General features: G+C 39.9%; 1 protein-coding gene across 3 annotated transcripts in view; it reads right to left on the reverse strand.

The window, feature by feature from the left end:
- Positions 1 to 1,696: 1,696 nt before the first annotated feature.
- The window catches only part of EML4 (EMAP like 4), a 155,674-nt gene continuing 133,664 nt past the window's right edge, over positions 1,697 to 23,706 (reverse strand). For all 3 annotated transcript variants that reach the window (XM_061991344.1, XM_061991345.1, XM_061991343.1), the window contains exons 18-24: positions 23,120 to 23,187; positions 16,641 to 16,729; positions 15,382 to 15,479; positions 10,765 to 10,852; positions 9,461 to 9,559; positions 5,063 to 5,193; positions 1,697 to 4,583 (exon numbers count right to left, since the gene is read on the reverse strand). In XM_061991344.1, coding sequence (XP_061847328.1) covers positions 4,119 to 4,583; positions 5,063 to 5,193; positions 9,461 to 9,559; positions 10,765 to 10,852; positions 15,382 to 15,479; positions 16,641 to 16,729; positions 23,120 to 23,187 — 1,038 coding nt within the window. In that variant the 3' untranslated portion in view covers positions 1,697 to 4,118. The remainder of the gene's footprint in view (positions 4,584 to 5,062; positions 5,194 to 9,460; positions 9,560 to 10,764; positions 10,853 to 15,381; positions 15,480 to 16,640; positions 16,730 to 23,119; positions 23,188 to 23,706) is intronic.

Raw genomic sequence — 23,706 nt, forward strand, 5'->3', positions numbered from 1 at the left:
AGCTTAAATTTCTCAAGGACATTTAAGATGATTGAACTGAAATGTTGCACTGAAGGAAATAAAAGAAGGTGTAAGACATCTTACAAGGTGACACACAAAGTAGAAAATGCATCATATTGCTCAGTGAAGACTAGAATAATAATTTAATTTTTTGCCTTATTTTCAAAGACAAATCCAGAATCTATGCATTCTAGGGATGAGGCTGGAAGTTGACATGCATCATATGCAAAAACTAGTACTCATTATTTATCATGAGAATGACAGTAGGATCAAACCTAAGAAAAGTTTGGTTCATCACTACCTGGGCTCACCCCTAGCCTTCTCCTCACCCACCTTGGAATTTCTATGGGAAAAAACTCCAAGGCATGTGGTCCAACCCTTGGAAGTACCCCCTATATGTAAAACTCAATTACTGTCACTTTGCATGACACATGCCCAATTTGGACACTTACCTTAAGAATCCATAAGCCGGCCATTTTGTAATGCTCAAGTATTTTACTAAGCATCTTAAACATTTTAATGCAGAATTGGAATTTAAATTTTTGATCACGTACAATAGGATGCTGTTGTAGTTTTCTGCCTTCAGTGGAGCTTCCAGTCTCAAATTCAGCTCCACAGAACTAATATTATTACTGCAGCTACCTAGACTCACAGCAGATGTTGCCGTCCCAAATAAAAGAGAGGGCTCTTTTAAGACCTGTAGCCCTGTCCCAGTTCCACCATGAGGGAGGTTCACAGAAGACTAGTTTACCTGTTCTTCAAGAAGACTTCTGCTTTGCTGAACAATCCCAGGAGAAGACGTAAGCAAAAGCCTTGAGCTATATTTGTAGAGAAAGGGATCAGAGCCCAGGAAAGCACACCACTGCACAGCTGCCCCCAGAGCCAAGTGGTACAGGATTTCTGCGGGTGTGCTGGAAACAGCACAGCGTGACCTGAGGACAGCTGCTTGGTGCTCAAGTCAGAACAGCAGCACTCTCCTGAGGATCTGGTGGAAAAGAAGAGTTGTTGAGGTCTCCAGTCAAACTCAGGGGGTGGCAATGATGTGTTTTTGTGTTTTCCCTTTAAGCAAGGATAAACATGAGGTATTTGTCTATTTTGCCTTCTCTACCCCACCCTCCCCTTTTTGTGAAGAATAAAAACCAGCTGCAAGAAATGGAGATGATTCAAAGTCTTTTAAAAGGCTAAGAATCTTTCAGAAGGAACATAATATGAAATACTGTGACCTTCCACATCTGCAATTGGACAGAGACTATCAAGGATGTGGAAGCTCATGGTATTTAACACACTATATCCAAAATAAGCCTGTTCTTTCCGCATGACTTCCAGAGAGAAGCTTCTGGCAGAACCCTGGAAGGCAGACTGCGCTTCACATCACAACAAATACCTATTTGTAATCTCCTGATGCTCATAGATTAGCTGCAGTAGGATAACATGAGTAGGCTATTAATAAAAACTGTAATAGGGAAACATCATACAACTTCCAAAAACAAAAGTGATCAGTATTTAGGAGTCCCATCATTATTCATGACACTGAATTAACTTATTTGTTAGGCAATCTGTGAAGTTATAAAAGAAGCACAAGTTAAAAAAGGCTCTTCCAAAGTCATAGACCTGGACCTTGCAACTGTGGTGACAGCACTCACTTTGTACACACAGAAGGAATCAGAACAGACATGGAGAAGGACACTGTACCATATTGATTATTTTATTTTTTTTTAAATCTTCAAAATTTTCTGCCTTGAGACAGGAATGCATGATAGATAGAAATGGCTCAAACATCTTCACATGAAAACACTCTTAATCATAGTTCATTCACAATTATTTTTCTAAAACATCTACAGTTACATAATCCCACCCATTTCCATCCATTATCACAGATTTAATTATTTGTTAAACAGTAGTTGCCAGCAATTGAAAGCTGTAAGGCTTTTTGCATATTAGTAGAGTCTTCTGAACTACAAACACAAGAATATCACAACTATAACTCTCACTTTACATGGCAACCCCAGGTGACAGATGTTCCGAAAAGAAATGTGTTGCTTATGTGGAGTTCATAAAAATAACAGAGAGAGCTCTGTGCCTTGTAAGCTCTAAAACCCCTTCTCCTTTACTAAGATTATTTTCTAAACCTATAGCATATTCCTCATTTGGAACCAGGAACTTTTGATTAGTTGACCTTTATCTTCCATTGCTGCTGTCTGGCAAATTTGCATGTCAGGCATACTAGAGCTCTCCAGTAAAACTCTATGTACAGAGCACAGTTTAAACAGATGGGTTGCTTGGAATCCATATCTCCCTCCATCTGAAGGGAACTACTTTGAGGTTTTCTGGAACTGTTGTAAACAAGAGGATATTTTTTTAATATATATATGTGTGTATATATATATTTATATATTTTATATATAAATGTTCTAAATGTCCTTTGGGAGTCCATTTGTTTTTATCTTTCCAAATGATGACTAAATACCTGATCTGTAGCATTTCTCCTGAGAAGATACTAGTAAGGGAATGACAGTTTTGATGCACTTTGGAATGGCACAATCACGTAAACGCTTGCATAATTAAGACTTATGAACTCATCCAAAGTTTCTAAACATGATACTCTAACTAAGAACTAACATACCAGCACAATGCAGCAAGTTAAAAAAAAAAACTATGTAATCAAAATATAAACAAGTACATAGGAAATGGATATCTGTCAGTAAATCTATATCTTTTCAAAGTAGGAAACATATGCACTTAAGAAAAAAAAAAGTAGCTATCTGAAAAACTTTGTAAAAAAAAAAGTACTTTCCAAATGCATAACAAATGCCAAGATATCCGGTAACTGGCCAGGTATAGCCACGTGTGAGCTGCGTGACTTAGAGCAACTCAGGGAGGCATGGGGTGGAAACAAACAAACAAAAACCCAAAAAAATAGAGAAAAAAAAAAATCACAAAAACAACAGATCAGTAAGTCTAGGGAAAAAGAGAAATTAAAAAAAAATAATCACATCATCATCTAAATTACTGTATGCTTATATCACAACTGCTAAAGGAGTCGGGGGGAAAAAGAACCAACAACAAAACTAGAGACTGCAGTTTAACAATTCTTAGAGTTACCTCTAAAAATTCAGAAGAAAAGAATTATCAACTTAATATACTAATCCTAAGCACCAATTTAATAATTTAAGTTAACTGTATTTATATTTTTCCTACAAGGGATGGAACAAGTTCTGCTTGAAGGCTTAAAGTTTAACTCTGGAGCCCATCTGACTTCTGTGTTCTTGCCACGCTTCTTATACTGTTCACATCAAGTCACTGTAAAGACTCTCTAACAAGTTTCAGACTCTCTAGACAAACAGTTCTTTGAAGAGACAATGAAGTCCTGCAGTTTAAATCAACTTTCCATTTGTGAAAAGTGAAACACGCCAGTATTTGGTTAGTTTGTTGCTAAATAGTCTTCGAAAATGGAACAGTTGATGCTGTTCTTTGACAGGATTTGCCTTAGAACTACACAGCAGCACCCAGACCAGACCACCTGCGAACACATCCGAATTCCACTCGGAATTAGTAGTGTTAGAAAATTGCATATGTGTTAGATCAAGAAGGCATCACCATACACGTGGCATCGTTACATTGTTTTTCCTCTATTTTTCTTGTTAAGAAAAAACAAAGGGAAACAGCCCTACAAAGGAAGAGCTTTTTGGTTGTTTTGTTTTGTCTTCGCACCTGGAAAAAGCAGCACAGTACTCCCCAAGCTGGAACAGCTCAGTGCTTCCCATCAGCTTAGTTCTCTCAAAGCACTTCACATAGATAAGGTGGTCTACTTCAGCTAATTTTCAGAGCTAACCTTTTTTCCAGTATGTATTTCATGCCACTTCCTGACAGCAATTTCAGAACTAAAATGGATCTATGGTAATGTCCACTACTAACTGTGACCAGATCTTGACACAGACCATCAGGCCAGGCCCTTGAGATGGTTCCACACATCAAATTGAAGTTCAGGCTAAAAATCTCACTGAAACTCAAAAGCTGGAGTGGTCATGAATCTCAGGTACCTTTCCCTATTTGAACCCTCACCCTGTAATGAAAGCACGCACACCAAGGGAAAACAACAATCGCCTGAGCTGGGAGCATTAAGACACCGGTGAGTGATCTTGTTGCTCTTCAATAACTGTGGATTCACTGTGCTCCTTGCTCATCTCGTTGGAGGGCTCCTCATAGCCTGGCTCAGTGGGATCCAGGCTGCTCCCCTCACTTTGCTCCTCGCTTTGCTCCTCGCTGGCCTCCGCAGACTGCTCCAAGTTGCTCTCCAAAGAGGCCGGGGAGCTGCCAGTTACGCTTTCGTTTTGGTTCATTTCATTAAAAGGCTGAGGGAGAAGTGCAGGAGGCTGTACAGTATTTTCACTGGTAGGGACCGGCACTTTGGTGGCACTGATGTCTACGACAATGTCATTCTGCGGTAGAGTTACCTTCTCCACAAGTTTCCATTGAATAATACTCATGTCTTTCCCTCCTGTTGAAATCAAGTGACCGTCGCTATGGGTGAAACTGACGTTTGTCACGTGACTACTGTGAGCACTGTATTTGTGACTTGGAGCCTATTGAAAACAAGCAGAAAGATCAAATCGCACACTTGACTGGAACAGAACAGGACACCAAAATCTAAAACTCCTGCTGGTTTTGCTTAGTCATTCAAGAGAACTCTTTATTTGCATAGAAGTAGAGAATGATATTTGTGTTAGGTTCCCCCCCCCTCCCCTCCCAAAACATCCTCTCTTCCTAAGATTTGTAACTTGGGACAGATCTTTATGCAAAACACAATGAACTTAATGCCAAGGCCAGCTAACAGAAAATACTAAGACCCTGCTCCAGAACTTAATGATAAATACTGCCACTTCCCTCTTAGGTATATTATTTTATATATAAAATTAATGGAGAAAACCATGCTTTTGTCGCTAGCATTGTTCTCAGATATAAGTAAGCTCTTTAGCTGCCGGGTTCCAAAAGGGCCAAGCTGGAAGCTTGGACAGACAAGCTGGACAAGCTGGACAGACAAACTAGGCTGGTCTAGACTTACCTTTGGCTTGGAACAGGGATACTGAAAGAGATGGACCTTACAAAAATCATCAGCAACTGCTATCACTTTTCGGTTATGGGATCTGACAAGGGCATTTATGTCTGTCCCATCTGATCCTTCAGGCCAAACTCCTAGGAGAGAGTAGAGCAAATGTTTAGTGACGGTAGCCTTAGAAACAAATTAAAAGACAATTCATAAACAATATTCAAATTGATTAAGCTGTGAGGAAAGGCAAGCTTAACAAATAGTAAATAACACATTCAGCTGGAAAACAGAATATGCATCACATTAGAGGTCATTAATATTTTGTGAGTCTAATGTCACTCCCCCACCCTCTGTTCCCCCAAACCCTCAGCCTTCGGCCAGGAAAATCTCTTGAGCTTAATATATGTTTCCTGTTCAAAACAGGAAAAACTCAGTCTTGTTTCAAACTTACCTTAAAGTTTGCTGCTAAAACTGGCAGCACATAATTTAACACTTCCATTCATGCACAAACATTTTAAAAGCAAAACTAACGCTAAAGCACAGAAAAAGCCCAGGCAGTGTGCATCATGAAGAGATCTCATTTGGCTTTAGTTTACATCTTAGCATCTGCCTGAGTCAAAGGAGATAAGTGATTGATGACACCCTGCACAGAAACCCAGTCTCTACAAGTTTCATACATGTAAGTGCTGTCAAGTGCTTAAGTACAATTCAATATGCTTTTAAGTGAAAAGAATCCACTTAGACATAAGAAAAAACTATTTCACTGTGAGGGTGAGGGAGCCCTGGCACAGGCTGCCCAGAGGGGTTGTGGAGGCTCCTTCCTTGGAGGTCTTCAAGACCTGCCTGGTCATGTTCCTGTGTGACCTGATCTAGGTGACCCTGCTTCTGCAGGGGGGTTGGACTAGATGATCTCTAAAGGTCCCTACCATTCTATGATTATATGACTCTATGAATGACACAGATATGTCTAGACAAAAGAATAACAACACTGCCTGGATGAAAAGCACTGAGGGGGGAGACTCTAGTTTTAGCAAAAAAATGAAGACCCTAGAGATTCCCAGAACAAAATTGATGATTCACATCTGCAAAAAAAAGTTGCACAAAAGGTAAGGACAGGGTTATAAGATACTAACTTATGTCAAAGGTGTAATATTTTTACAGCTCAGACTTGGGCTTCCGATTAGTTTAAGAGTTAGGAGGAATTTTTTCCCCTCAAATTTCACCCCTCACCCTGAAAAACTGCACATTCTGTCGACTGAGAGGGACGTTCACTATCAGACAGGAAAATATCTTCTTATTCCCTTAAAATCATCAACTTTGTTAAAATAAAAAACCCATGTGCTATCTACTATTTTATACAGCACAAAACACTGACTTTGAAAAATAAAAGTAAATTCTAACTTCCATTCTATCTCTTCTTGATTTTAAACAAAATAGCAAAAGCATTTAAAGTTGCTCTTTTCACATTCTTCTGTGGATAGAATAAAAACTTTACTTTCTCTGATCAATATCAAAGGCAGTTTGTTATGCTTGGTACAACACCATTAAGCTACATTGTAGGCAATATACTAAATAAAGAGGTGAAATGCTAAGGAAAGTATCCAGACACATTTTAGTGCTCTCATATCAATTAAATTAATCTAAAAAAATCTATGCTATTTAAAAACTAGCAAGTAGCTCAAAAATTTTGCCTTTTTCCTGCATTCTATGTATAAAACTGTCATCAGGTGAAAACAATAAATGAACTTCAAATCAGTTTACTGAAGTTTCAGCTACCACCTTAGGCAGAATGTACCAAATAGCTGTGCTATTTTCTCTTCTTTTAAATGTAAGACTAAAAAGACCAATACTCAAGACTGCATCCCTTATTAAACACCTTCTGTATTCACAAATTCCTTTAGCAGCTCTAAAGGTACGACAAATCCTTGTCATGAGACAACAGGATTTGATTTCAATGCACGAGGCAACTGTGAAAAAAACCAAGACATTAATATTACCACGTTATCAGTAGCTGAAAAATACCAACAACCCAAAAAACCAACCAAAACCCCCAAAATAATATAACTTTGTTGTTAGGTACAACAGCATCACCACAGTTTTGATGAATTCTGCTAGCCAGCAGGAAACCTCTCAAAAGAGTCTGCTCAGACAAAAGTGTGGGAAATCTGCAGTAAATGAGAGAGTGACTTCAAGTGCTCAGGGCGCAGATTGATGATATTGTTGAGCCAAGATAGTAAGATCAATTGCCAAGAAGGAGTGATGCTATTCTCATTCAAACGATGCATTTTCATCCTCTTCTGGTGAAAACAGCACAATGCCTGAGCCTACTGACATGCTATCCACAGAGCTAAAGTAGTAAAACACATACCCTAAAAGTTAAAACCCCATAAACTTTACCCTCCCTTGTGAGCAGCCTGGACTTGTTTGGATCCCTGAGCCAGATGACCCTCAAGTCAAAGCCAGACTTTTCCTTTAGGCAGCAAATATCTGCTAGGTTGGCGTAGCTGCACTGTCTGATTTAATGGGAAAATACTTGCCTTTGTCTGAGACCAAGTCATACTTTTAAGATTCTGCAATAGGGTGTCAGACTACCAGACAATGTAAAATTAAAGCATAATGACTCTTGGCTAGGAAGTTTAAATATATTCTGTTCTACTCCAGATTAACAATGCATTATCTGCTTTATTCTACTTCACGCCCAGGTCCTTTTGCACACTGAAGATTTTAAGAGCGGTTAAGACTAATTAAACAATTCAGAGTGGTTAAAGTTTGTATTGGTCTAAAAGGGAATGCAGATGGAGTGACCAGAACTATCCATTTTTTGAAAATAGAAAGTAAGAAAAGGCTTCTGAAAACAGAGGTTATGAGAGCTGCTCATCTGCAGTCTGGCCCCAGTCACCAAGTAGCTTCTATCTGACAGCTGTTAAAAAGACAAAGCCAATAGTCTAGATGTGAAACCAAACTCTTTCTGCACTCCCACACCACATCACTTGTGTTGCATTACTAGCTCAGTCACAGTAGCAAAGACAGTGAGGAAATGACTGCTGTGGACCAGTTCCTTGACAGCCTAGGCTTACATGCATAGAGCATCAAGAGGAAACAACCATCTACTGTCTACTTCACTCAGAGAGGTCAAATAAAAACAAACACGTACACAACCTGTTTTCACAGTTCTCAGGCTAATGAGAACAAATTTCATCGAACTAGCAATTCAGCTCCAGAAACAGCATGCTCCTGTTTATTTCTGCTACCTACCTCAAACTCCAAACAACTCCAGAATATTTACACAGTTTATCAACCAGTCAGCTTGCTTCTCGGCCCTCTTTATTTCCCTGTTCAGCCTCAGATCTTTGGTACCCAGAAAAGAAATCAAGCCTGGCTATAAGGCACCCAACACCTTCCACTTGGTCAATATGCCACACAAGAGTCAGTGTTAGCCCACACATGAACTGCAGTCCTTTAAGGCTACTTAAAGCACATGATGGCCCTAAAATATGTACAACAGATGTCAGAAGCTACAGAAAGCACTTGCACTTAACTGATTTTCTTCAACTTTGCACATAAACTGATATTCAAAGTTAAAATCTCAATAGCTGGAAAGAGGACACTTCTAGACCTAAACCTCACCTCTAAGGAATTTGCTGATTTACCTGCTTTTGATGTTTCCAACAACATGAAGAAGAGAGGCAAGTATCTGACATCAGTGTTGGAAGTGAGACATTCAGCATCCTGCTCACATAAGTTGGTTTTACAGCACTGCAAGGCTGCATTATGCTTTTCAACTCCTCACATTGAGGCTCCTCACTTAAGGCCAACGGAGCTGCCTTCAGCAGAAGTGGTTTAAACTGCTTGGCCACAGTCTCAAACTGCACTATTAAAATTGTATCTATCAGCTTTGTAAATTTTTTTGTACATTTTAAAAATCAACTACTAGGTAAAGAATCTTCTTAATCTTTAAAGCATTTTGATTCTTTAGAAGCAGTAGATATTCCTCACCTTTGACTACAGGTATTGAAGTGCTGTCATGATTTTAAGTTATGAACTACAACTAACCAACATTCACATGGTCTTGTTCCTATCTCAAAACAAGGTAAGCAAAGGAGAATGCACATGTGTCATGAGCACTTTAAAATATCAGCTTTTTGTTTCAGTGCCTCTAAATGTAGTAGCTTAAAATGACAGCAGAAAAACAAAATCCTAAATTTCGAGACTAAGTAGAAATAAATGGTATGTTGTCTTCAGAGCATCCAGTGCTCCGTATCACAGACAAGTATTGTGGTCAGTCTCTTTGGTCTGTCATCTGAACACCATCCTCAAAAATCATTAACATAGTATTTCTAAAGACATTTTGAAGCAAAAGAAAACACAAAAGCACAGCATAAATAGCTTAAAAGGAAGTCAAATGACGCTTACCAAACACCTGGAAGCCCAGCACACATGTGTATGTCGTCCAATCGATATCCTTACAGTCAGAACGATTCCTGATTAGCTTACAGCCACTTGGAATGTCCCCTGTAAAAAAAATAAAAGGTCAATGATAAGTTACACCATATAAGATTGTGTTTATGTTTGTGCTCTTTGAAGGTGCAAGCACAGTAAATAAATGCATCTTAAAACCGATCCGGAATCAGACTGTAGAGGCAAAGATAGGCCAGTATCTTTATCAAATTCCAGACACTCTAAGCTTTTCTTGGTAGTTAATAGTTGCGTTTACTTCTCATTTCCCTCTTTGGATGAGCATACCTCAAAAGCACTTCCCTTCATCTTGAGTCCCCTGCTGCCTCTCTATAAAATGCTTTAATAAGGTCTGTAATAGAATAATTTCTCCTTCCTACCAGCTCCACTGATGTGCTACATCATTCAGAAAGCTCTGCTTCTACTGAAGCAGAGAAGCCTCAGACTGCTTTTCAACTTCTAACTAAGAAAGGAAAGATTGTCCATCTTTCAGCCCAGTGCTCATGCAACATAGCTCTTTGCTTCCTTATACAGGCAACTATAAGCACTAATACTTCCTATTGCTAGATTGAGATACTGGACTATCCAGATTTGAAACCTAAGCTGTGACAGGTAGCACATGTTAAGGCAACAGATATTTAAAATGCTGGCTCTTTAACTCCAATCTTCTTGGATCTAGTTAAAGCCATAGGAAGACAAGAATTCAAAATACAATTTAAAAATCAGACTGATATGCACTATGGAAGTTGAACTTTTGACACAACCATTAAAACTTAAATTCTTAACTAATTCTTAAATTCTTAAACACTAACTCCCTAAAGTAGTCTTACTGCTTTCATTTAGTTTTCAACACCACCAATCAAGATAAAGCTTAAAAACCAGAAAGCCTAGAACAGAACAGTAGCAAAGACGCTCTGATTTTATTCCTCCAAAATAACTGGTTTTGTTGACGCTAATTAGACAGCTGTATATATTATTTTCAATCTACAGAACATTGGGCCAACATCAAAATGTTGTGCCACTTGCTCTGTAAATTCTACACTGTTAAAATGATTTACGACCTTGTAAAGAAGTAAGCTATATTTGGCATTGCGATTAGGTAATACACAGCTCTGAATAACATCAAGATATCAGGTTACATCAGTTCAAATGGGTTCCTTTGTCAGTGAGCATTTTGTACAGTCCTGATTAAACACACTCTCCTAAATTTTCTGTTAGCTAATACATACTTTTGTTTCCAGTGTATTTAATTTCATACTTACAGTATAGTATTTCATAGTCTCCTGAGTTTGACATTATATACTTGTTGTCTGGGGACCAGTCAAGGTGTGTAATATAGCTGGAATGTCCCTGGAGAAAAATGCAGTAACACCAACGTGAAACACTTGAATTCAAACAGAAACAGAAGTTGCACCCACAGGTGGGACACTTAACAGCAAAAAAGCACCTCCCCACCCCAGGCCTCCTGCAATTCACTTCTGTTCCCTTAAAGGCTCCTTACTCCACAGTGCCACACTCACTAGCAGCTAAACAAAAGCAGGCTGGGCATCGTGCCTCTCCCACTGCACAGTAGATCCTTCACTTGCAAACCTTGTCCCTCTCGCACCCCAGAATTATTTACTCCTAGAAGGTACGCTGCTAAACCATGCATAAGCTCACAAGTATACTTGAATTAACAAAGTATACAGTGATACTAAATGAGAAAGGCAAGTAACTTGCACAGGATAATTTACAAATCCCAACAGAAAAGTGACAGGTAGGACTCTATTTTATTTCTCCATCAATTCGAAACAATTTCCATTAAACACACACACATTCAAATAACCTTTGCTCATCCTAAAAACATGGGGTATCTCAGTTAACAACCACCACATAAAACAATGGGAACAAGGACTGGTGTTACAAGAATACACTCCTGTGCTTTTTGACAGTGTCTGCTGTGAGACTTACACTACATGCACGTTAATGCCAGCTTCAAAAGGAGTCTTCCCGATAGGAACAAGGCCATCTACGCAAGAATCAAAACACTTGGGTCTAATTGCGCAGTAGAGCACACTGAGGGCTAAAACATCCATCTTTGTTTCTGAGAGGGAAGCTAAATGCAGATGGTCAGAACATTTTTCCTGCGCGCACACTTTTTTGTTGATAACAATAACAACGCTACAAGAGGTTCAAACAAAGCCACACATTTGTTCAACGTAGGAATAAAGTACTTCTCTCTGGAAGAAAGGGTAGGAAATTAATAAAAGTGACATCAATGTCACTTCCTCCACTCTTCCATTTCTTCTTGTTGCTCCTCTTTCCCTTTTAAGGTCATCCATTTTTTTCCCCTCTCTTAGCCATTCTGCCACTGCCTGACTGGCAGACACCAATTCATGTCCTGTCCCGTCTCAGTCGGCATTATGAAGATGGTGTCCCCCAGCCACCCATAAGGTCTCTTAGGTCAGCCTGGACCCGCTGTGCCAGGGCCGTGCTGGCACGCTGCACAGGCTGCCACGCCACCCACCACACCAGCTTCCTCTATGGAAAGCTCAAAGAGCTACATGATTGCATGTAGAAATACACCCATGTCTGTCTCCCTGTCCCCAGGTCCTCTCTGAGAAACTGCAAAAACATTTAGGAGAAAAGCTAGCCTTTAAGATTTATTTACTTATGAACTACTTTCTGTCTCAAGCAGAGGAGCTGTGTATTGACATAACTGCTTTGCAGTCATGGGTGGGACATGTGATACTGACATGCAAACTCAGTACTGTGGTGAAAAAAAGAGAAAAGAATCAAAAAATGCACAATTGGCTAGGATTTTTTTCTCCCCCCTCCTTACTTTCCAAGTCTTCAAATTTTCGAGTGAACTCCAACATGGAAAAGAATTGGTCAGTCATTTACTAAATCCTGCCAGACATTTGGCAGCTGTTAACATTCCTGGGGGTGGTGGGGGAGGCAACAAAGCAATTGGCCAGGGGGCTCCATGCTGCAAAATCCCTGCGGGCAGGCGATCACCCAACCACAGATTGGAACATAACATTATCCTAATATTTTCAATAGGATGATCCCATTTGCTATTAAAATCTTTTCTTGGGAGCCACCCACTGATAAGGCAATGTTTTACTCTCCTTTTCTGTACATTTAGATAAAATGAGCATAACTACTTGTATTATCACTGGCTAATAAAACTATCTGACTAAACGGATCTTTCTCCTTCATTGGCAACGTCTATCTGTTTCAGATTTAAGCAGGGAAAGGGTCAGAATGCCCACAGGCCATACGACAGGCACACTAATTATTTCAGGTTAAGTCCAGTGCATCAAATACTTTGGCATGTCTGCTCACACGGTTTTCACCCCATGGCACTCTTGGTAAATGCAAAGCACTTGCTTCTCCTTTGCTAACAGATATCTCTGATGTAAGGCAGACAGAGACAGCACCAGCCACCCTGGAGCTGCTGACATGCTGGAAGTTCATATCCCAGCTCATACCTTCACATTGCTGTCTGCATAGTTGAAGCCCTCAAAAAAACAGCTGCGCTGGTTGAAATGGCTGTTTTGGCTCATCTGAAATTCTTTCTGATCACAACCAGCACCAACTCTCACTGTGGAAACATGCTCACAGGCCAGAGACTCGCTATCCCAGCAGCAACAGAAAGCCTGGGTGTGACTGAGAGGGGATTTAAATGTAACAGTGGCCACACAGCCCTTAGGCATGAGCTGATGCTAGCGAAGTAGATAAAATCCTCTTGAAAGAATGGAAGTAACATATTCAAATTGGAAGAAAGGACCAGAAGCTGACTACCAGGAAGATTGAGTCATACTACTCAGAGGCCACCCCTAAGGCTACTGAAGGACAGAAGGTGGCCAGAAGGACGTGGTGCTAGCACCCAAGCACAAGCCAGGAGAGCGCTCCGGGTCCCGAGAGCGGCTGGGTGTCCGTCCCTGTGCTCAGCCTGGAGCTGGACTGTGCCCACTGGCAGTGCACTGGCAGGCAGCAAAGGGGACGCGTGGGGAGCCTGCTCTGCAGCACATTCTGCTCACCTAACATGCCGTTGCCTTCTGCACAGGCTGGAAGGGTCAGGGCAGCTCAGCCCCGACAGAAACTAGGTTGCTAATTTTGGCTTCTGCATGCAGTCACTCAGGCTGAAAGAAATGATTAAGAGAAATCTGCTTTGAAGCCTTAACACTTCTACTTAAGTACAATACAATGCTCATTTCTCCCATCTCAATTTTTACAAACCTCTTTCCTGTCAAGGCAGAGGGACAGAGAGACACACAGATGCTGGTTTAAATTACAATGTGCTCTCTCCTGATACATAATACATATAATATATGGAAAGAAATGATCTCATACATCTTGAAATTGCTCACAGAGACCTTGAAGTACATAGCAAGATAAATATTATGTATATTACGATTAGCCATCTCTGAGTGATTTTATCTTTTATGGTTAACAGGTAAGTGATGGGCTGAAACATTGTACTGAGGTACAGCCATCCACTGTCAGCCCCACTGGGCCTCCTGTTTGACCTTCCTGTAAGCTCAGCCCATTCTCCACTGCCTTAGCTCCCCAGCAAAGCTGCAGACCTGATTTCACGCCTCACCACCATTGTGCTATTGGCTAACTCCATCATCACCTTGCTTGGGGGCTGCAGGACTCCCTCAGTCTCACCCTGCAACACAACCCTGCCCAATTGAGGAGTTCCCAGCACACTTAACAGTCTTCCGTCCCAGCCACAGCTTGAGCCCTCCCTGCCAGCCTGCACGCTGCAGGTATGGGCCAATCCTCACTGCTGTTGACAGCCCTGGCAGCCCCGTGCCCCCAGCAGCAGCTGGACACAGCCTGCTCTGGACTCTCATGCTCCAGCAGCACAGATCAGTCAAATGATGGGCAGAAATATCTCAGACACCATACGTGGCACTAAAAGACTGGCTAATGTCTGCCTGTTTTCCCCTAACTAACTGCTTCCACTGTAAATCTTGCATTAAAGGTTCTAGGAAACAAACAAAAATACTTAGGAAAAAAACAAAACAAACCACAATCCCTCCATTTAGCTTCATAGTCTCCTTGTCTCCGATATTCAAATTAATAAAGCAGCTTGAGAAGTTCTCTTATTTTTGAAACTCAAGAAACAATTGGTGACAAACATATGAAAAGTGTTTAAAAGACACATTTCATGTTCCTTACGGTATCCTTTGCATACCCCATTAAGGTTCAGATGTTCTTTACGTAAACCTTCCCACTAACCTAAAGAGACAGCTGAACTTAAGGCCAGGAAGTTTGATAACTAAACACTTGAGGAAGAAAAATTATGTCCTTTTAGCTCTGATACAACCTAATGTACATCTAAGGACTAATGCAAACTACATTAGTAGTGTTACACTTTATTTACCCTGGGCCAGAAATTTATTGATAACATATCCTCCAATTCCAAATGTTGTATTAACAATCACAGATCAAAATAGTGCCTATTTGCAACCTCCAAAATCACATATTCTAACGAAATTCCACCATCTAACGTTATGTTGGTCTAATGAGTATTTAACCAATAGGGGCATAATACTCCCAAACAAGGGTAACACTTTCCCCCAAGAGTTTCAGCATATATGTACAAGGCATTTCTCCAGCCTTCTGCCATTTTCCCAATTCAAAGAAAAGTAAACAGTCTGAGAAATGACTCATATTTGATGTAAAAGTGTTCACCTAACAGTAATGGTGGCAGTACTCATCAGACTGAAGTTTAACATCAATCAAATGCTGAAAAGAATCCTGTAAAGTGTGTAACCAAAACTAAAACCAGAAAAGCATCAACCCAGAGAAAGTTACATCTGCTTAATGTGTAGGTATGATATCGAAATGTAAGAACTGCTGATTACATCTGCTCCAAAACTTACAGTGCATTTTCCATATCTGCTATACTTCCTTCCATTTTCTGTTACTACGTAGAGGTAAATAAAGTTGTCATGGGATCCAACAGCAAGTAAGGTGCCATCTGCAATACAAAATATTTGAAACAAATTAACAGAATGTTTGTTTTCCAAATTTGAATGTTTTTGGATTAATCACTAAGACCTTTGTCTCAATTAAATGGCTGCTTAAAAATTGTATTTAAGGATGCACAGCTGTTTACACTATGTTGTTTTTCAGTCAGATTCTGATTGTTTTGTGGGTATGGTTTTGGGGCAAGTTCTTTCACTTCTGGTTTGTTTTTTTTTCAAGAAGCGTCCAGTGGACAGGATAGAAGTTCTCAGACTGAACTGTGTATCTAGAAACTGTTGACAGCAGGTAGACTTGAGTTTTCTGTACCACACACAAAAAAAGGCAGAACTTTACAGTTAGTTTTGCTTTGGAAATGGGGATGGCATATAAATCATCACTAAACAATGTCTAAAGAAGCAGCAAAGCATTTAAACATTATAAGTAGTTTTCCAACCAGTGTTGCCTCCATTTAAAAAAAACACACATGGATAAGAATTCTCTTGAACCGAGATCTGTTCACCACCTTGTTTCAATGAACACTGCTTTAAAATAAATTGCTGCACTTGGCAGATGTGGCAGCAGCAGAGGAACATTTTGCCCACTGACATGGCACGTTATCCAAAAGCAAACAAGAAACAGATTTACAAGTATGTGCTTCCATCTCGTTTTAACAAAGAGGAGTCAGCCTCTGATGATCTGTCGTGTCATGTCTGAAGAGGAGACTCAGCACTGCCCCGGACTCTGTGTAATCTCATAGCAAATACTTCAGCAGCTACAAGTTTCAGACACACCTGAGCTTCGGTTTGCATTAGTAAACTTGAAAATTAACTAAATATATTAAAATATCACTGAAATACTCAGCTTTTCACAAACTTTTCTGTTAACCCACCAACTATTAAGCTGATTATTTTTCTGGGAGCATAGCTAATATTTATTATAAAAGCACAGTTCAATATAAAGGAAAGGCTGATAAAGGCAACTGTAACGTTTGCAGTTACGAAACTCCAGGAATTAGCACACCTGAACAACTCTGTAATCCAGGATTCAGTTATATATTAAGCATCTTAAATAATTTAAAAGAAAAAAAAACAACTCTACTGACTGAGGACTAACTGAACACAGAGAACAGTTATCTCATATATCAGCAATTATTCCAAATGATAGTTCTGCCTACCTACTGAGTAGCGCATCACCGAGAGCTGTTCGTTGCCATCAGTATGTATTGAAACCAGATCCCTCGTTTCAGCATCCAAAACAAACCACCTAGAGAGAGAGAAGAATTCCAATGAGTATCACTTCCACTAAACAAAAGAGTAAGAGCAATAATCACTGCCTGCCTTCATCTTCTCATGCTAGCCCCTCAGGGCAGCACAGCAAACATCTTTTTTTAATGGAACGCTTTTCTAGTTCACAAAACAACGCAAGTTTCAGTGAAGAGTATATAAAAGACTCTAATCACAGTCCAATTTTCCACCCCTCCCTTGAACACTGTAGCAATCCCCCAAATGCCTGTTGAATGATAAACATGTCACCAGATAGCTAATAGGGCTGCACCTTATCATCCTGAACCCTTGAGGCTACAGATGAGTTTTAATCTACAACTTCTTCCCCGTTTTGAAGAACAGCTTTGATAGAAAAAGCTGATTATTTCAATTTGTTTAAAGCAGTTTTTAAAAAATTAAAAAGTAGTCGGAGGAAGAAGCAGGAAACATCTCCAGACTCATTTTAAACAGAAAGTACATTCTAATTTGGTATTTTCCCCTCAGTCCTTTCCACTTGTATGAGTAACTTTATCACAGTAAGAATGCATAGCTGTTTACTGAAATGCAATGGTTCGTAATCTAGCTTTTTGATATTATTTCCTGCTTAGCTATAAAGCGAAGGCAACTAGTTGCATTTTTTTATTATTCAAGAGTATTTTATTATCCTGCAGCATTAGTTATGAGAGGTGTATAATCTCAAAGAAGCTCAGAAAAACTTCAGTGGCCCACATATTGAAATAGTCACTGACAGCAAGACAGGCAAGATCAGCAGAACCTGAGCATTTTACAATGGTTCTGATGCTCACCTACCTCCTAAATACAGTAAATGTTAAAAAAAACAAAGACAACAAAAAATTCATAAACATATACATACATGTATATAATGAAAATGCAAAATGTTGACATGGCTAAATACATTAAAGCTGTACTCAGAATTTCTTTGCTCCAAACTTCTGATTTCAGAACCATGTTCATATGGCGAGTTCACACACCATAGAAACAAGTAAGGCAACTCCATCTGCTCTCTCACAGTGAACTCAGTGGAACATTGCTAAAGCTAGGGCCATTTATTCCACAGCAAACTTCTATAACCTCAAATAAACTCCAGGAAAAGCAGAGCACATCAGTGCTTTCTATGGATGGAGATGAGATTGCAGCTCATGCTGCTTCAGTGTCCAGCAGCTATGCATCTGGAAAATGACCTGGTACCAATGACTTAAAACCAGCTGTGGTTCAAGAATCACATGAAAGAAATTAAACAACATACAGATGAGATGAGGTGAATTGCATGAGATTCAACAAAGCCAAATGCTGGGTCCTGCACTTGGACCACAACAACCTCATAAAATGCTACAGGCTTGGGGATGTGTGGCTGGAAAGCTGCCATCAGAAAAGGATCTGGGGGTGTTAAAATGACAGCTGGCTGAACATGAGCCAGCAGTGTGCCTAGACGGCCAAGAAGGCCCGTTGTACCCTGGCCTGTATCAGGAATACTGTGACCAGCAGGACCAGGGATGATTGTCCCCCTGTACTCAGCACTGCTGAGGCTGCAACTTGAATACTGTGTTCAGTTTTGGACTACCTGTTCACTACAAGAAGGACACTGAGGTGCTGGAGCATGTCCAGAGACAGAGAACAGGTCTGCTGAGGAGCAACTGAGGGAGTGGGAATGTTTAACCTGAAGAAGAGGAGGCTGAGAGGAGACGATCACTCTCTACTACTACCTGAAGGGGAGCTGTAATGAGGTGGGTGTTGGTCTCTTCTGCTAAGTAACAAGTGGTAAGACAAGAGGCAATGTCCATTAGAAAGAACTTTTTCACTGAGAGGGTTGTTGAACACTGTTGCCCAGGACGGTGGTGGAGTCATCATTCATGAAGACAAAATATAATGTAGGTGCTTAGGATATGGTTCAGTGACAGGCTTGGCAGCATTAGGTTAGTTGTTGGATTTTAAAGGGCTTTTGCAACTGAAAAAGTTCTGTGATTCTGTAAGTAAAATCAGGCCCCAGTGACATGGGCTGCTGGATAATCTGTGTGCAAGACAGATGGAACCAGTAAAAAACAGCTAACATGTTTGCACTGGACAGCAGTAGAAACCATGCTCAGTTTTCCTGCTGCAATCCTCTGCCGAAAGTGGGCTTCTGAATTCCAATCTACACACTGAAGCTTTGCAGGTTTTACAAATGCATTAGGAGTTGCTATTTCGCTATTCAGCTGAAACTATGCTTCTCTTTGGCCTTGTCAAATGTTGCACTGAAGTGTTACCTGGCTGATAACCCTGATACTCATGTGGATATTAAAGAATAAACTAAAATTAATTTAAAAAACAACCAAACCCACCCCAGAACCAACTAAAACCAAATGGCGTGGCAGGGAGTGAAAGGGTATCTATGACATTTTGTCACCATAGAAAGAAAAACAATCACTCCATTATGACAGCAAAACCGCTCTAGAAGTACATTGTGATGGGACAACAACAGAAGTATGAAGAACCCACATGGAGGCTTCACTTTGTTGAAGTTATATGGTGTTCAAGCAACACCAAGAAGTTGGTCTGAAAGCCAATATCCAACTTTCTTATCTTTACTTTGTGTTTTCCCGAATCCAGCACAGGGTAGAGGCTCATCACTGCTTCAGCCCAGGTGGGCAACACAATTCTTGTGCACAGAAACTTAAACAGGAGACAGGAAGATCTTTTGCTTTATCAGAAAACTTAGGCACTATACAGTAAAATCTATTTATCTAGCAAGATAACACAGCGTGACGCCCGGTTATCCTAAGCAGCGTAATTGCAGTGCCTGCATATAAAATCTGATGATCATCTGAGTAATAACCACAAGCAGTCTTATTCCACAACGGAGATGGGTAACCTCTTCCTACAAGTGACTGTGTTGCACACAGCTTCTGTCAGACAGCAAAGGGGAGGGCCGAGCCCTCTTGTGTCCCAAAATACACTACCAGAGTAGGGCAGGGAGGCTGCTGTGGAAGGGGCATGTGACATCAGTCCTGCTTAAAAAATGATTCTGAGGAGGAGATAACAGCCATCTCAGCTGAACACAGAAAGAGTCAGTGGCACCGTGACAATTTTGATAATAATTAAAGAAAGGAAGCACTGGTCACAGATAGTTCAGTTGTTTCTTGATGCTTCCACAAGCTGTTATCACACACGCGCTCTTCAACCTTTCAAGTTCTCCCAAGGCCATGGCAAATACTGCAAGTCCCATCAGGAAAGTCCATCCTCATGAAATATGCCTCCAGTTTAGCAGCTACAGCAGTTCACTGGCAAGCCCTATCCAGGACCTTCTCACAAACAGACGGGGTCCACCTTGAGACTGTGTTATGGAAGAGGATCTTCCTTCCAACATTAAAGTATGTAACGTACAAATGATAACTGATCCTCAAAAAGTCCTAAGGGAGGTCAAATGCAAAGCTTGGCTATCAGATGAACTTCCGATCTGTAGATCAGATTAAATAAATGGTTGAATCGTATCCCAGCTGTAGGACAGTAGCTCTACTGGTCTTTTCTGGTTTTTATTGATTTTTCTCCCAATTGTTACTGAAAAAACAAGCTCACACAAACAAGATGGAACTTTTGCCATTTTCATCTGTTTCTTGTCTTCATGTGTCTTTGTTTTAAAAGATACTAATAATGTATCTAAATCTAAATAATATAATAACATATCTAAATCTGCCTTTCAAAACAAAACCCCTTAAAATAATCTCTTTTGGAATACAAATTCTAACCCATGACAGGCATTTATTACTAATAATTCACATTCGTGAGTGTAGTAGTCTTCTTAATCACCAGGCAAATGATATTCCAAAGTAGTAATATATTTGTGCACTTACACTTGCAGTTCCCACATTTACCCAACAGTGAATGCTGAACCTGCAAGGCATTAAATCAAAGTGGACAAACCAACCCAATCTTACAAGACTGGTTCCCTGGGACATTTATGCTTCTTCAGCTTAACACCAAAACAGATGCTAAACTGGTATAAATCTCAATAGCTCTATTGACTGATTTACCTCCTTCGTGGCTCTGGATTATACTGGTCTTGTCCTTCAGCCTTCAGTTTTCTTAATGTTAGTATTTTTGTAAGACTCTAACTAGTACTTTTTTCTGCAGTGCTCTTGAGTTCTCATATGCACACCCCTTGAGACATTCTACATGATTAGTCACAGAAAGGTCTACTTCCTCGCAAATTATACCACTAGCAGCATGGCAAAAGGATCTGTATACTGCCTTGAAAAATCCACTTTTCTGGTAGGATTACCGATTGCCATTCCTTTTTAGTTTTCCAGTTGTGCATTTCCAGCAAACAGCAGGATTCACAAGAAGTGTTATAGTTCTTTCCAAACCAGGCTTAATCCCAGACAACCGATAATCAGACACACAGTAGGTATTTAAAGAAGTGGTAACAAACCATTTGTAGACAGCCCAAAAAGGGAAATGATACCAAAATACTCATTATGGGAAGTGGTATGTGAAAAATGCACCAAAAACATGACGCCTTGGCCTGACAGAAACACACAGCCGTGCAACAACAGACAAGAATGGGAAGAGAAGTAGAAAATTCCGTTTTCTTCACCCGTCACAATTTTAGCCACCAAACCTAACTTTTTTAATGCTCCATTCCCTATTCCTATCTTACTGACCTCCATACTGGAAGCAGAGTAGTTACTAGAATGGTAACAGACAGACACATCCAAAGTTTGGATTTACTGAGTCCCAAAAAGATTAGACACGTTTAATATTTGCTTTAAGCATTTTGGGCTATGAATCAAGTTACTAAATTACTTGTTATGGGTCTGAGATTAGTTTCTTCTATATTAATCGAGATATATCATTCAGCCCTCAGTCTCTATGAAATAACTTCCTTGTGCCAGATTATCTGGCACAGAAAGCACTGTGTGATGCTGATAGTTAGGCAGTAAATTTGAAACTGGTCTGTTTATCTTAATTCACAATTTCATTTATTTCTCATCTACTTGTACACTTACCAAGACTCATTTCAATTCAATTTCGTTTGTATATCTCAAACCTATCACCGAGTCATGAAACTTCAGAACACAATAAAAGGTAACGGTGAAAATACAACTGCTTATTTCCAAGAAGAACAGGGTAAAAAACCAAACTAAACCCAAACCCAAGGCCATCATTGTTGCCTCAAGCAATTAAAAAATAAGACTTTAAACTGGAAAGTGTTGAACTGAAAAAGTAAGGTTAAATGCTTGGGGCGGGGGAGGAAGTCAATCAAAAGCAAATACAGACTGAATGCTTCAGCTGCGCCATATGACTTCACTATGCTCTGATGTAATTTCAAAAATGTCAAATAACTCTCAAGAAACGTAGCCTGACCTTCTTTTCCCTGTTTCAAGTACTACTAGGCCAGCATCTTCTGCTCTGTTTAATTTTCATAAAAGTACAAACACTTGTCCAATTTAATGCTATAATCAGAACAAGATGAAAAAAATGGAAAGGTACCACGTGGAATCCAAATACACAAGAGCTCAGCAAGATTCTTCTTAGGGTGGTAACTACACTTTCCAGCCCAACCGTATACCTAATGAAATTAGTGCAGACCGCGTCTTCATAATGTAGGACACTCTTTAAAAAGAATTTAGCATTTATTTTTTTCTAAGAAAGTTGAAGGGTGTTACATGTGCTCAGCTATTTCTAAAAACCAATCTTTAAATGTTTTTTAGTCATGAAATGAGGTATAAAACAATTTCTAGGGCGAAAAGTAAATGGAAAAGAACCCCCCATTTCTCACATGCACTATGCACTCAATGATATTAAAAGGTCTTTTCAAAACAAACAATTCTATGATTAAATTTTTTTTTCCTCCACTGAAAGAACCCAAAATGAAAAGATTCAGCTTTTGTTTTGATAGCTTCCAATATGCAATGATTTCAGGAAGACTATGAACAGCTCAATAACATTTCATTGCAGCAATGTACCATGTTCAAATCTGTCTTACCCAAAGATTCAAATATTAGCCTGCTCACTTGCCAGTCCACATCAGTTTGAAAGGTTGCAAGCGTGTTTAACTTTGAAAAGTGTATTGTACCTGTCTTATAAACCAATGTAACGTACACACACACGATACTGAAATATGTGGTATTTGGTAAAGCCAATAAGGAGAAAAAACACAAAAGCAAGATCTGGGCTTTCATGAATAAGCAGTTAGAAAACCAAAACACCCTAACGACAGTCAAACACTCCTGTCTTCATCTAACCCATGTAAGATCTGTCCCTTTCTTCCAAGCTTTTTACACTACTTAACCTCAGAAGAAAAGAGCAAATGAATTCCAAAATACAAGACACGCAAGATCCAATAGTTTTCTTTAAACTTTCCATCATCTCAACCCAGTTGAAAGCTGTTTACCTGCCCGAGTGCGTTCCTATCGCCACCACTGCTCCGCTGGGATGGAAGTCAGCACAGTGCCCTGGCTCCTGAACAGAGAGAGGCACAGACACGTCATCCACCCGCCCGCTTCCTTACCATCAAACACCTCTCCTTATGCCAAAGCTACTCTAAAAGGCTGAGGGGAACTGACACGGGAAAAAACAGTTAGCAGCATGCTTATAATCCTTGGGTAGACTTTCATTTAATCTATCAGTGTCCTGCACTGCATGAGATTCTTGAATGTAAGAAGTTTAAATTTCGGTGCAAAAAGATACTTTTATTAAGGCATTAGGACAGAACTAGCCAAAATACAAAAATAACAAAGACAGTAAGGAAGGACATTTAAAGATAAACCCTGCACAACTGTCTAACATCCTCTTCAGATTGCTTGAGTCATTGGGAAAAAAGTTAAACTGTAACAAGAACAAAGCACTACGTTTTATCTTGGATTGTCAGAATGAAATCAGACAATGGGAACCAGATTACAGTCTATATGATGTCCAATAAGCCTCGTAAAGATTATTAAAGCTTCTGAATAGCCGCTTTTAAAGCCACGACTAAAGGAT

This window comes from Colius striatus, chromosome 2, assembly GCF_028858725.1.
Source record: "Colius striatus isolate bColStr4 chromosome 2, bColStr4.1.hap1, whole genome shotgun sequence".
Classification (NCBI taxonomy): Eukaryota; Metazoa; Chordata; class Aves; order Coliiformes; family Coliidae; genus Colius; species Colius striatus.